The 14,900-nt window shown below is 44.2% G+C and overlaps 1 protein-coding gene across 2 annotated transcripts in view; it reads left to right on the top strand.

Moving 5' to 3' along the window:
• Positions 1 to 350: 350 nt before the first annotated feature.
• nalcn (sodium leak channel, non-selective) overlaps positions 351 to 14,900 on the top strand; it is a 183,908-nt gene continuing 169,358 nt past the window's right edge. For both annotated transcript variants that reach the window (XM_033023102.1, XM_033023101.1), the window contains exons 1-3: positions 351 to 447; positions 6,286 to 6,425; positions 11,244 to 11,426. In XM_033023102.1, coding sequence (XP_032878993.1) covers positions 6,318 to 6,425; positions 11,244 to 11,426 — 291 coding nt within the window. In that variant the 5' untranslated portion in view covers positions 351 to 447; positions 6,286 to 6,317. The remainder of the gene's footprint in view (positions 448 to 6,285; positions 6,426 to 11,243; positions 11,427 to 14,900) is intronic.

Below are 14,900 nucleotides of genomic sequence, written 5' to 3'. Positions count from 1 at the left end.
TTCCTCTCATGGACTTACACGCCTTTATAAGATCACCCCTCATGCTGCTGTGCTCCAAGGAATAAAGTCCTCGCCTGCCCATCCTCTCACCACAGCTCAAGCCCTCCAGTCCTGGCCACAGCCTCGTAAATCTTCTCTGCGCTCTTGTGCATCTGCATCTTAATGACTTATTTCTGTCCATTTCTGCAACATCATTAACTTAAAATGATAATTTTGGTTAAGTTGACCCCTGGTACAAAGCCTGGTGGTTCCAATGGAGATGAAGCAACAGGTAAGTCGTTGCCATTGCACCTGCACCGACCGGAAATCCCGCCTCATATCTATAGCAACCCGGGCGCTTCCGGTACCAAGGTTGTTGATGGAAGTGGAGGAGAGGGAGAAGTGAGATCGCAGAATTGTTGCTTCAGGTGGCCTGGTCGGGCACGGGTGTTCGTTGGGAAGGCGGCGGTGAGTGCAGTTGACTCCCGGCCGGCTGTCAGTGAGAGGGTTTGCAATGTCACCGGGCTTGGGGGATGAGTGCATCTTTGCAAGGCTAAATATCCGGATGCGCCGAGTGAGAGAGATGCTGGCGAACTGTTGCTCCTCCACCGATGCGAAGCCTCGGGGCTGCAGCATCCGCGCATGGAGGCGAATGCTGCCGGGAGAACAGTCCCATTCCACGGATCTGTTGCTATGGATGCAGCACTTTGCATCGTTCGGGAAAAAGCAAAACAAGGATGGGTTAAAACCAGGCCTGCAGATCTAATTCCTTTTAATCACCCGCCTCAAACGAGTTGTGATGCACGTTCACTGCTCCAAACGTGAGGTTGCCCCCGGCAACAATCCCAGGCCTTTCCAGAAATCCACAGGGCTCCTGTACATGTCCAGGCAAGGCTGGGTTTAAGCCACGATGATGTTTAGTTTCCTGCACGTTAAATCCATATTGCATGAAAACTAAATGTGTTAAATACAGCAAACTAAACGCATTTAGATTCCTGCATGTTGGACTCCATACATACAGTGCCCTCCATAATGTTTGGAGCAAAGACCCATCATTTATTCATTTGCCTCTACTCCGCAATTTGAGATTTGTAATAGAAAAAAAAATCGCATGTGGTTAAAGCGCACATAGTCAGATTTTAATAAAGGCCATTTCTATATACACTTTGGTTTCGCCATGTAAATTACAACAGTGTTTATTTGTCCCCCACATTTCAGGCAACATTGGCCATGCAGTTATCAAAATTGAAAATATTGGGATTAACACGTCTGCTCACTGCATTTCAGCAACAGTAAGGCATTATTTGTGTTTTTTCTTGATTCCTTTAGTATCTAAAAAGTCTCAGAAGTGATAAATCTGACTGTAAATTTTGCTTCAGAGGCGTTTTATTTTTGTATGTAAAAACCCACTTGAGAACCATGGGCGATTTTAAAATGTTACAGCCAGATTTATCACTTCTGAAACTTTTTAGATGCCAAAGGAGTCAAGAAAAAACACAAATAATGCCTTACTGTTGATGAAATGCAGTGAGCAAACGGCCAATGTTCACCAAGCAATTTGGCTGTTGTCCCTTCAGCTCTCGCTTCTATCTACTGTCATTTTCTCCTCACTTGGAATTCTGAAGCAGGCTAAATGTCTCTCACGCTTATCCCGATTTCCATATTTATTTACAGCTCAAAAATTGAGCATTTCGGCGGGTTTTAACGGGCCCGCTACGCTGGAAACAATGGTCAATGCTTACCTGCTGTTCATCGCGTGTACTCCAGTTGGCGTGGGGTAGCAACAGTACGGGTCATGGGTTGTGACCCGACTGTCGTGCAACCTCCCTATTGCAGCCATCTTCAGCTTATGCTTGTTTTGGGGGCTAGTCCTCTTCAGTTTTCTCGTGAGCATATAAAAGGCATGCTCAATTGGGTTCAGATCGGTTGGCCACTCATAAATTGTCCATTTTTTAGCTTTGAAAAACTCCTTTGTTGCTTTAGCAGTATGTTTGGGATCAGTGTCTTGCTGTAGAATGAACCACTGGCCAATGAGTTTTGAGGCATTTGTTTGAACTTGAGCAGATAGGATGTGTCTATATACTTCAAAACTCATTATGCTACTACCATCAGCAGTTGAATCATCAATGAAGATAAGTGAGCCAGTACCTTCAGCAGCCATACATACCAAGGCCATAACACCCCCACCACCGTGTTTCACAGAAGAAGCGGTATGATTTGGATCTTGGGCAGTTCCTTATCTCCTCCATACTTTGCTCTTGCCATCACTTTGATATAAGTTAATCTTCGTCTCATCTGCCCACAAGACCCTTTTCCAGTACTCTTTTAAGTACTTCTTGGCAAACTATAACCTGGCTGTGCTATTTTTGTGACTAACCAGTGGTTTGCATCTTGCATTGTACCCTCTGTATTTCTGTTCATGAAGTCTTGTTCGATGACTGTGGTCATTAACAAATCCACACCTGACTCTTGAGGAGTGTTTCTGATCTGTCGGACAGGTGTTTGGGGAGTTTTTATTATAGAGAGAATTCTTCTGTCATCAGCTGTGGAGGTCCTACTTGGCCTGCCAGTCCTTTTGTGATTAGTAAACTCACCAGTGCTCTCTTTCTTCTTAATGATGATGTTCCAAACAGTTGATTTTGGTAAGCCTAAGGTTTGGCTGATGTCTCTAACAGTTTTATTCTTGTTTCTCAGTCTCATAATGGCATATTTGACTTCCATTGGCACAACTTTGGTCCTCATGTTGATAAACAGCAATAAAAGGTTTCCAAAGGTGATGGAAAGACTAGGTGCAGAGAGCTCTCTTATACCTGCATTAAGGAGGCAATTAAACATACCTGAGCAATTACAAACACCTGTGAAATTATGTGCCGCAAACATTATGGTGCCCTGAAATGGGAGGACCATGTATAAACACAGCTGTAATTTTTACATGGTGAAACCAAAATGTATAAAAATACCCTTTAATAAAATCTGACAATGTGCACTTTAATCAGGCATGTGATTTTTTTTCTATTACAAATCTCAAATTGTGGAGTACAGAAGCAAATAAATAAATGATGGGTCTTTGTCCCAAACATTATGGAGGGCACTGTATGTGAACTCTGTGATTGGCTAGTATGGAGACTATTTTATTGACCTCACTCCCTGGTGTCACTGTTGTCCTTCCCCATGCCTTGGCCGCTAATAAACACCGACTTTGGCTCCCTAATCCTTGATTAGTCTGTCCATCCTACCCTGTGCCTGCACATCAGTGCCCACTTTTTATTCATAGCACTTCACTTTAAACTTTTCACTTTGAACTCTTGCTGCTCTCTATCCTTTCTCCTCTAAGACACTATGCACTCTCTCTGGGATCCCCACCATCCCCCCCTGCCTTGGCCAGGGCCACTGCTCCAAAATAAAAGTCACAAGTTTAAGAGGGAGGTAGCACAGAGTCTTCCCTGAGGGTCCATGAAAATCTTTTTTAAAGGGCAGAGGAAGCAAAGTCTTTGAATACTTTTATAGATGGACTGATTCACGATAAGTACAGGATGAATGGTTGTCGTAGAGAGATGTGAATTTGGTATTGAAGATACTGTCTGGTTAGCAAGGAGTCTGTTCTGCAGGCCTTGTTTAGCTCCTAATTCGAATGTTTGTAATTTTCTGATTGCTTGAGATCTCTGCATTCCTCTAATTCTAACCCCACAATTATACCAGGTTTCTGTCATTACGTCAGTGGTGGCTGCATCTTCAGCTCGTTGGACCCTTGGCTCTGAAAATGATAACTTAAATTTCCCCAGCTCCCTCTCTATTTGATCCTGCTTAAAACTGCAGGTCCAGCTTTGGATTATCTCCCTTTTACCCCCTTGTTTGGCTCAGTCAGACTTTGATGTTCATATCCTCTGAATGGCCTTGACATTGCATTGTGCTTAACGGACACGAATAGCCCCAAGTTCTGGTGAGAGCCAGCTGTCGCCACTCACAAATGTTTGTCCACCCTTCCTGCAGGTGGGTGTTACCAAGGTAAGCCTCATCAAAACCAGATACAGTGAAGGCTGGGCTTGAGAGGCAATGGTTTTGCTTGTCACATGTTTTAGCGTCCTGATACATACATAGAAAATAGGTGCAGGAGTAGGCCATTCGGCCCTTCGAGCCTGCACCGCCATTCAATATGATCATGGCTGATCATCCAACTCAGTATCCCGTATCTGCCTTCTCTCCATACCCCCTGATCCCTTTAGCCACAAGGGCCACATCTAACTCCCTCTTAAATATAGCCAATGAACTGGCCTCAACTACCCTCTGTGGCAGAGAGTTCCAGAGATTCACCACTCTCTGTGTGAAAAAGTTTCTTCTCATCTCGGTCCTAAAGGATTTCCCCCTTATCCTTAAGCTGTGACCCCTTGTCCTGGACTTCCCCAACATCGGGAACAATCTTCCTGCATCTAGCCTGACCAACCCCATAAGAATTTTGTACGTTCCTATAAGATCCCCTCTCAATCTCCTAAATTCTAGCGAGTATAAGCCAAGTCTATCCAGTCTTTCTTCATATGAAAGTCCTGACATCCCAGGAATCAGTCTGGTGAACCTTCTCTGCACTCCCTCTATGGCTATAATGTCCTTCCTCAGATTTGGAGACCAAAACTGTACGCAATACTCCAGGTGTGGTCTCACCAAGACCCTGTACAACTGCAGTAGAACCTCCCTGCTCCTATACTCAAATCCTTTTGCTATGAAAACTAACATACCATTCGCTTTTTTCACTGCCTGCTGCACCTGCATGCCTACTTTCAATGACTGGTGTACCATGACACCCAGGTCTCGCTGCATCTCCCCTTTTCCTAATCGGACACCATTTAGATAATAGTCTGCTTTCCTGTTTTTGCCACCAAAGTGGATAACCTCACATTTATCCACATTATACTGCATCTGCCAATCATTTGCCCACTCACCCAGCCTATCCAAGTCACCTTGCAATCTCCTAGCATCCTCCTCACAGCTAACACTGCCCCCCAGCTTAGTGTCATCCGCAAACTTGGAGATGTTGCCTTCAATTCCCTCATCCAGATCATTAATATAAATTGTAAATAGCTGGGGTCCCAGCACTGAGCCTTGCGGTACCCCACTAGTCATTGCCTGCCATTGTGAAAAGGACCCGTTTACTCCTACTCCTACTGATGTGAGCCACATAGTAACAGTCCGGATCAATTCAAGACCAAATGTGATGTGGTGTTTCCTTCTTCCAATTAGTATTATCGAGTTGAGGATGTTAATTTCAACCTACAATGTCCATCCTTCACGCCAGGCTCTAATGTAGAAAACTACTTTATGTGTTAAATCAGTTATATAGTGCTTAGCGTTGTAGATTTTACTTCCTGGAGTTGACTGGAAATGTTTGTTGAGCTTGTGTGTTTTCCTGCTCTATTTTCCCTTTCTACGACAACCAAGTTCCTGAACCAACCGACGCAACCCTAAACCCACCTTGATAATTGAACGCTACGGGCCACTTTTTGCACTCCTGTTGACTTGTTTTTATTTTTAAATATACCTTTGCACTGACATCTGTTTTTTGCACAGTCTTCTTTCATTTGGAAATGTTACGTGTAATTTATGTATAATTTGATTTTTGTGTGTGTTGTCTGAGTCTGTGCCTGTGTTGCTGCTGCAAACAAGAATTTTCATTGAAGGTACCTCACCTTATTTGTGCATATTGACTGGACTATATTAAAGGCACCTCAGCTCTTTGGGCAGTGTTAGGAAGGTGCATCTTCTTGTACTTGACCTACATTAAGATTGTCTGACCCCATCTTTTGGTCCCACTCTTCGGCCTAATCTGATCCCCTCACTTCCCTTGGAATGTATCATTCCACCTTGGCGCCCAAAACTAGTCTTCCGGGGTAATATTTCTTCTTCTTTCCCACTCCGGTCCCTAGGAGCGTGATGTGAAGCCAACATTTCAGTTCCTTTCAATCCATGGTCATATGGGGCACAATTTTGGGGCACATGTTTCTATGTTTCTAATTGTTATTACCCCAAGATGATTAAATCTCTGAATTGGATATTATCATAAATCAAGGTGTTGTAGCATTTACAAAGATGTTAATTAAAAGTAATTTCTCCCAATTAATTATGAATAAATGTGTGCAAAGTAAGGATTAATTGTGATGTTGAGTTTTCTAAGTACAATAGTGCAGTTGTCTAGTTCGGAATAAATAGCTGAAAAGGAGAATTTGTTCAGTGTTCAAAGACTGTCCCTCACTCCAGCCACTGATGTAGAGACATGCTAAATGTGCTAACTTGGTTTTACTGTGGTTTGCATTATAGAATTTACTACTTGAAAGTGGTGTGCTTCAAAGATGTTGAAACGGAAGCAGAGTTCGAGAGTGGAAGTGCAGCCCGTTACCGACTTTGGTCCGGATGAGATGCTGACAGACAATGCGGACATTCTGTGGATTAACAAACCGGTGAGTTGAACTTGAAACCCCAGCCAGTGTGGTACTTTGCCACTCCAGCTGGCTTGGCCCCTGGGGTCTGTAATTCTCTCCCTTTTGCAAGTAATGATTTGGACGAGGGAATTGAAGGCAACATCTCCAAGTTTGCGGATGACACTAAGCTGGGGGGGCAGTGTTAGCTGTGAGGAGGATGCTAGGAGGCTGCAAGGTGACTTGGATAGGCTAGGTGAGTGGGCAAATGTATGGCAGATGCAGTATAATGTGGATAAATGTGAGGTTATCCACTTTGGTGGCAAAAACAGGAAAGCAGACTATTATCTAAATGGTGGCCGATTAGGAAAAGGGGAGATGCATCAAGACCTGGGTGTCATGGTACACCAGTTATTGAAAGTAGGCATGCAGGTGCAGCAGGCAGTGAAGAAAGCGAATGGTATGTTAGCTTTCATAGCAAAAGGATTTGAGTATAGGAGCAGGGAGGTTCTACTGCAGTTGTACAGGGTCTTGGTGAGACCACACCTGGAGTATTGCGTACAGTTTTGGTCTTCAAATCTGAGGAAGGACATTATTGCCATAGAGGGAGTGCAGAGAATGTTCACCAGACTGATTCCTGGGATGTCAGGACTTTCATATGAAGAAAGACTGGATAGACTCAGCTTATACTCGCTAGAATTTAGAAGATTGAGGGGGGATCTTATAGAAACTTACAAAATTCTTAAGGGGTTGGACAGGCTAGATGCAGGAAGATTGTTCCCAATGTTGGTGAAGTCCAGAACAAGGGGTCACAGTTTAAGGATAAGGGGGAAATCTTTTAGGACCGAGATGAGAAAAACATTTTTCACACAGAGTGGTGAATCTCTGGAACTCTCTGCCACAGAGGGTAGTTGAGGCCAGTTCATTGGCTATATTTAAGAGGGAGTTAGATGTGGCCCTTGTGGCTAAAGGGATCAGGGGGTATGGTGAGAAGGCAGGTATGGGATACTGAGTTGGATGATCAGCCATGATCATATTGAATGGCAGTGCAGACTCGAAGGGCCGAATGGCCTACTTCTGCACCTATTTTCTATGTATCTATGACCAAGTTCTTGGTCTGATAATTCCCTCTGTGGCGAAGTGTCAGTGTTTCTTTGAAGATCCCATTGTGAAGCACCTTGCCACATTTTTTGCATTAACGATGCTCTGTAAATGCAAATAATTATCCTTGACGATTTCTTCAAAATGATGCCCCCCCCACCCCCCCACCCCTACAAGTATTAAGTCCCTAATCCTGCAACTCCCTCTGTGGAGCTTGAGATGGTGCACATTGATATTAGACTGAGTTCTAAGGGAGGGTCTCTGAACTGTAACGTTAACTTTCTCGCTCCATGGATGCTGCCTGACCTGCAGAGTGTTTCTGGCATTTTCTGCTTTTATTGTAGCCTGATGGTTTTTAAAACAAGGAGCAAAAATTCCTTGGTTGGGCATCATAGACAATAGGTACAGGAGTAGGCTGTTCAGCCCTTCGAGCCAGCACCGCCATTCAATGTGATCATGGCTGATCATCCACAATCAGTACCTCATTCCTGCCTTCTCCCCATACCCCTTGATTCCACTAGCCCTAAGAGCTCTATCTAACTCTCTTTTGAATGCTAAATGTTATATTCCATCACCTGCAGAACTATCAGTCCGGTCCCACTCTTAGGGAAAGACACCAAGACTTTGGAGAGGGATTGGAGAGGTTTCCTGGAGTAGTTCCAGGGATGAGCAATTTCTGTGGAGTGTTTAGTTTAGAGATACAGCACGGAAACTGGCCCTTCAGCCCACCGGGTCAGTGCCGACCAGCGATCCCTGAGAGACCGGGGCTGTTCCAGCACAGGGATGGTGAAGGAAGTATTTAATGGAGACAGGAAGGATTTGTGTGGCAGAAGTGTTTCTAGTCATTGGTAAATAGAATTCAAGGGAGATGAAGAATTTTGAGGGTGGTGAAGATTTGGGCATTTTGTGCAACTGTGTACGGAAGCAGAGCAAAATTAAACCATAAATGAAGTTGGGAATGTAAACAATGTGGAAGTAGTGCAGAGAGCAGTAGTAGTGGGGAGCACGTTTATACTGCCAACATTGGTGCAATGGCTAGGCATGCTGCAAGGGTTTGAATGTCTCTGGACTTTGCTATCAAGCACATGACTCAAAACGGGAAGAATATTCAGTTTTGAGGAAACAAGGGTGTTGTGCTTGTGGGTCCGGTGAAATCTAGTCTCCTCCAGGGTACACAACATCTAGCCTTTATTATAGAACAATCCAACCCATTGTGTCACAGATCGACACAGAACCTTTTTCCCAGGCTGGAAATGACAAAGACAGATGGCAAGAGGGCACAGCTTGAAGGTGAGAGGAACAAAGTTGAAGAGATGTGCAGGGCAAGTTCATTTTTACAGAGCGTGATGAGTGCTTGGATCACACTACCAGGTGGTGGTGGAGGATTGTATAATTATAGATTTTAAGAAGCTTTTAGATGGGCGCAAGGATATGTAGACAGATTAGTTTAACCTGACATCATGTTCGGCACGGACATTGTGGGCTGAAGGGCCAGTTCCTGTGGTAATGAACAACTTACAAGTCTTTCCAGTCCTTCCAGTCACATACTCATTTCAGAAACTACATGCTTCAAAGGTGTTACCGTTCTGTCTGAGAACTTTGTGAAGTATCTTGTTCCCTTATGGTTCTTGTAATTGGTGCATACCTTGCTGGCCAGCCCCATATGGCTTCTTCACGCCCTTGGAGTGGCATCCAGACCAAGTGCCTGTGGCTTAATGGCGCCTCCTCCTGGTCAGACACAAATATTATATTAATCTCTCTTTCTCCTAGGTTCCTCTATATTGTAGAGCACACAGGCAGCATCTTGTAGCTTAGATTCAAAATGGAGGAAATCCCAAATGACTGGGGAGATGAATTAGCTAACTGTGAAATGAATTGGACCAAAGGTGTACTCTGGTGAATAGGATTTAAATTTATGTAAAATAAAATCATTCCCCAAATAGCGGGCGGCATGGTGACACAGTGGTAGAGTTGCTACCTTACAGCGCCAGAGACCCGGGTTCGATCGTAACTATGGGTGGTGTCTGTACAGAGTTTATACGTTCTCCCTGCGACCTGAGGGGATTTTCCCCAGGAGTTCCGGTTTCCTCCCACACTCCAAAGACTTGCAGGTTTGTAGGTTAATTGGCTTCAGCAAATTTGTAAATTCTCCCTAGGGTGTGTAGGATAGTATTCATTGCTGGTTGGCGTGGACTCTGTGGGCCTAAGGGCATGTTTCCGCGCTGTATCTCTAAACTTGAACTAAACTAGTGGGGGCCTGAGAGAGCCGTGTCAGATGTTGCTGTAAATGGGCTGATGTTGAAGAGCCATTCTCTTTCTGAATGTCTTTCAAGCTCTCTAGACTTACAATGCACATCACTGCCAGTGAGATGTTTCCCAAAATAGACACTGTTGTAATTTCAGAACAGTGACTATTTGGGTTATTGATAGGGGACAATTAGCCATGATCACAATGAATGGTGGTGCTGGCTCGAAGGGCCGAATGGCCTCCTCCTGCACCAATTTTCTATGTTTCTATGATGGTGAGCAGGTAAATTACTAGTTATCTTAGTCCTTAACTAGCAACCCAGAAACATGAGTTTACCCTCCAGTTGGAGTTTTAAATTCAAGTTATTAATAATCAAGAGGTAAAAAGACACCCTCAGTAATGTTGGTACAAAATCAGAGGAGCAGCAAAAACAACCTTGTTCATTGAAGTCCTTCAGGGGAGGAAATCCTCCAGCCCAGTTTGGTCTCTGTCTGCGTGTGATTCCAGAACCATAACTGTCCTCTGACACGAGAGCTTGGTTCAAGGACAGTTTGGAATTTGTGTGAACCAGACCGTTGAATCAGTTTTCAAAATGTCATTCAGTGCGAACAGAAAAGTAAAATACAAGCCAAAGATAGACGCAAAATGTTGTAGTAACTCAGCGGGTCAGGCAGCGTCCCTGGAGAAAATGGGTAGGTGACGTTCTGGGTTAAGACCATTCTTCAGACTGAATGGAGGAATCGGGGGGGGGGGGGGGGGGGGGGGGGGGGGGGGGGGGGGGGGAGATTGAGGTGTTTATACAAATGACCTAAAATTAGAGAATTGCAAGCTACCCAGGTAAAATATGAGGTAATGTTCCTCCAATTTGTGTGTGGCCTCACTCTGGCAAGGCAGGAGGCGCAGGACGGAAAGGTAGCAAATGTTTGTAGTTACCTTTGCTGTGTGTAACGTGGCAAAGGGTCGAGCAATGGAAAAGAAACAGTATCCCTTAATGTCCGTGCAGGTTCCTGAAATTGGGAATGCTCCTTGTCAGTGTGTGTAATGTTTGTTCTGGAAATGAGGATGCATGTAAAGAAAATGCCTACCCCAGAAATGCAGGCTGTGGCTCATTGAGCAGTTATCTCAGTATCAACACAGAAGGTCCACACCACAGTGCTGAGCACCGATTATTCATCATCATACATTGGCAGAGACTCTGTCCCTCACCTGAGAATTTAGACCAAGTTCCAGGCTCTTAGTGATGCAAAAGACCACTTGGTGCTATTCGAGATGCAGAAGTTCTCTTCTGGGCCAAAATGTAACCCTTAACAAATAACATGGGTAAGTTAGTCACTATCGATGTTCTGTTTGTGGGAGTTTACTTTGCATAACTTAGCTACTTTTCCCCCCAACTTCAATACCTGTCTGTAATGTACTCTGGGGTATTGTGAGAAAGCTATAAAACATTACGGCCATGTTTCAGTTTTCCTGTTGGAGGTGGGAGTCGTAACTGATATCTTCTCTGTTTGCAGTGGGTCCACTCTCTGCTGCGAGTTTGTGCCATCATCAGCGTGATTTCCGTCTGTATGAATACACCCAAGACCTTTGAGCACTACCCACCGCTTCAGCATGTAACGTTCGCCCTCGACACTCTTCTCATGTTCTTGTATTCTTCGGAGATGATTGCAAAGATGCACATTCGGGGCATTGTTAAGGTATGTTCATCTACAATACAAGCAATGTTGACTGTTGATGACAGCCAGTCTATTGTTGCAAAACACCTTGTTTATTTAGCGTTTCGATGTATGGATGTCCCATAGTTCCTCTATTCCAGAAAACTCCTGATTCCACTGTCATTGTGGACCAGATGTATTGATTCATTGTCACCGGTCAAAGCCCTCATTTACTGCCTGTTTCTAATTGGCCCCGTGAGATACCTCATTGTATCATTGTGGTGCATGTGGTTAAGATGCTTCTCGGGTGCTGTGGGATAAAAGTTCCACTCCATTGAGGATAAATGAGGATCCTGTGGATAGGGTGAACTGTTATATCTGTAAATATCTGGGAGTCCACATCTCCGAGGATATGACATGGGCATCACACGCCTCAGAACTCGTGAGTAAGGCAAGGCAGCGCCTTTACCACCTCAGGCAATTGAGGAAATTCAGAGTGTCTCCGAGGATCCTCCAGTGCTTCTACGCAGCGGCGGTGGAAAGCATCTTGTCCGGGAACATTACCATCTGGTTTGGGAATTGCTCTGCCAAGGACAAGAAAGCTCTGCAGAGAGTAGTGCGTTCGGCTGAACGTACTATGGGAACTTCACTTGCCCCCCTGCAGGAACTATACATCAGGAGGTGCAACTCCAGAGCCAACAATATCATGAGAGACCCCTTCCACCCCTGCAACGGACTGTTCCAACTGCTACGGTCAGGCAAACGCCTCCGTTGCCATACGGTGAGAACGGAGAGGTTGAGAAGGAGTTTCTTCCCAGAGGCCATTCGGACTGTAAACGCCTATCTCGCCAGGGACTAACTCTACTGAACGTTTTTCCTTCCATTATTTATTATGTAAAAGAATATGTGTGTTATGATTGTGTTTATAGTTTGTTTGGTTGTTTGTCTTTTGCACAAAAGTCCGCGAGCATTGCCACTTTCATTTCACTGCACATCTCGTATGTGTATGTGACAAATAAACTTGACTTGACTTGACTTGACGTTAGAACAGTGATGTATTATTTTTTCTGTGTGGCTAAAGACTTGTAGGGAACATGTTGGAATTCCTCAGTTGTAACTTTTTTCTCCTCTCTGGTAAAGGAAAAGGTACTTGTATTGGTTTATTATTGTCACGTACTGAGATACAGGGAAAAAACTTTGTTTTGTTGCATAGACGCAACAAATAATGCAAATGGTAACATAAACCTAGTGCAGATTATAGTGTTATAGCTACAGAAAATATAAGTTAAAAAGTGAACGTCCCATAACTTAGATGGGGAAATTGGGGATATATCCCCAGCATGTGGAAGGCCTATTCCATAGTCTGATAACAGCAGGGAAGAAGATGTTCTTGAACCTGGTGCCACGTGCTGCCTAGTTTTTTTTAATCTTCTGCCAGACTGGAAAGGGGAAACAAGAGAATGATCAGGATGTGACTGGTTCTTGATTAAGTTGGCTGCTTTGAGAAAATGGCATCGAAGAAATATAAATCTTTTTCTACCAAAATATACTTTATTATAAAATTATTCCTCTGTTTGGCAACTAAAAAATCCTATTCAGGCACTTGGAAAAAGCCCTCCCACCCTCTGGTGTACTCTTTCTCACTCCTCCCCATTGGGGAAAGCTGTGTGTTCTGTAGCCTTGAGCCAAACGGTTGTAAAATGCTCAGTAACTTCCTACCATCTCCATATTTAAATGTGCGAATATAAGGAGGAGGACACTCAGCCCATCGATCTTGCTATGCCAACTGGTCAGATCACAGCTGATCTTAACCCCGTCCCCTACTATTGCTTTCTCCCCCCCCCCGCCCCCCCATGTTCGGGAGAAAGCAAATTAGTGCAAATCCCTCCCCTTGTAATATTCATGTGCCAGTACGCTGCTTGTGAATCTGGAACGTGATGTGAGCTCTTGTTATCAGACGCATGTTACTTTGCAGTTGTCAGTGTCCTTGTCATTTGCCTGAACCGTCGCCTTTAGCCATTCAATTTGTAGTGCAGCAATTTTCTGATTAATGATGAGGACTGCTGGTTAAAGGCAGGCATCTGCCAGTGTGGTCACTAGTGTCCATTACCATTGTCATAACCATCTGGCAAGCTTTGTCTCCGTCTCTCAGGCAATTTATGTTGAAGATGCCTGTTTATTTGTTCAACACTGTTTTATGTTTCCTGCTTTCCACAGTTTCCAGTTTGAGAGATTCTTCAGCTTTGTAACACACTCATTTATCCTGAGGTAATGATGGCAGTGGATTGATGGCAGAAGGACGGAAAGTACACTACTGTGATCCCTGTTACATCCCACTGTCCCCTCTTGCTGTTCTGGATAAAGGATCTGTTTTCCTTCACCTCTGGAGCCCACATATAATCAGGACAGATTTAATTTGGTCAACTCCAGTGCGTTATATCAACCCTGTAAGGTTTCCTAGACTTGGATTTCCTGCACTCTTTCAATTCTGCCCAGTTGACTATCCTCAACTTAGTTTAGACACAAAATGCTGGAGTAATTCAGCGGGACCGGCAGCATCACTAGAGAGAAGGATTGGGTGACGTTTCGGGTCGAGATGCTTCTTCAGACTGACCTCAATCTGAGGAAGGGTCTCGACCTGAAACGTCACCCATTCCTTCTCTCCAGAGATGCTGCCTGTCCCGATGAGTTACTCCAGCATTTTGTGCTTATCTTTGGTTTAAACCAGTATCTGCAGTTCCTTCCTACTCAACTTAGTTTAGTTTGGTTTATTGACAATGAAACTTTAGTACAGTGAAAAACTGTTTGTTGCATGCTATCCAGTCAGTGAAAAGACTATACATGGTTACAATCGAGCCATCCACAGTGTGCTGATACAGGATAAAGGGAATAACATTTAATGCAAAGTAAAATCCGATTAAAGATAGTCCGTCTCCACTGTGGTAGATGATAGCTCAGGACCGCTCTTTAGTTGGTGATAAGATGGTTGAGTTATCTATATTTGGTACACTCTGTTGTTGATAGCTGCTTGGGCCTGAGCTCTGGAATCTCTCCTTAAAACTCTCTTTAATTGAAGATGTCAAGATTCAGCTGTGGATTCCAGACATAAGAGAAAACAAAAAAATGTATTAAGAACAGAAAGAGCAGCCAGTAAGATGTCACTACAATGCAGACATTTAGCCTCCATTCTCATACCAGTTGTGTAATATGATAGGGTCAGACGTTGTCTGGTGCTCTTGGTGTTGACTTCTCTGGAATTTAGCAAGCGGAGCACACTGCACGGGCAACTTACTGTGGTCCCGACAATGAAATGAACCCCAAATCCACCAACTTTCCCATGTGGGTGACAGCAGAATGATAGGAAGGAGACAGTTGCTGCAGTTTACTGGTAGTCTGGAATGATAAGTGCACAGAAAAAACTAACCAGCCATCGGAATACCAGAATAAATAGATCGTGACATTCCTGCAGAGAACAGACTTGCATGTGGGCTCGGAGTCAAAGGGGAAAACAGTAAC

Source organism: Amblyraja radiata, chromosome 6 (assembly GCF_010909765.2).
Source record: "Amblyraja radiata isolate CabotCenter1 chromosome 6, sAmbRad1.1.pri, whole genome shotgun sequence".
NCBI lineage: Eukaryota > Metazoa > Chordata > Chondrichthyes > Rajiformes > Rajidae > Amblyraja > Amblyraja radiata.
The sequence above is the reverse complement of the archived record's forward strand: the minus strand, read 5'-3'. Positions and strand labels throughout refer to the sequence as shown.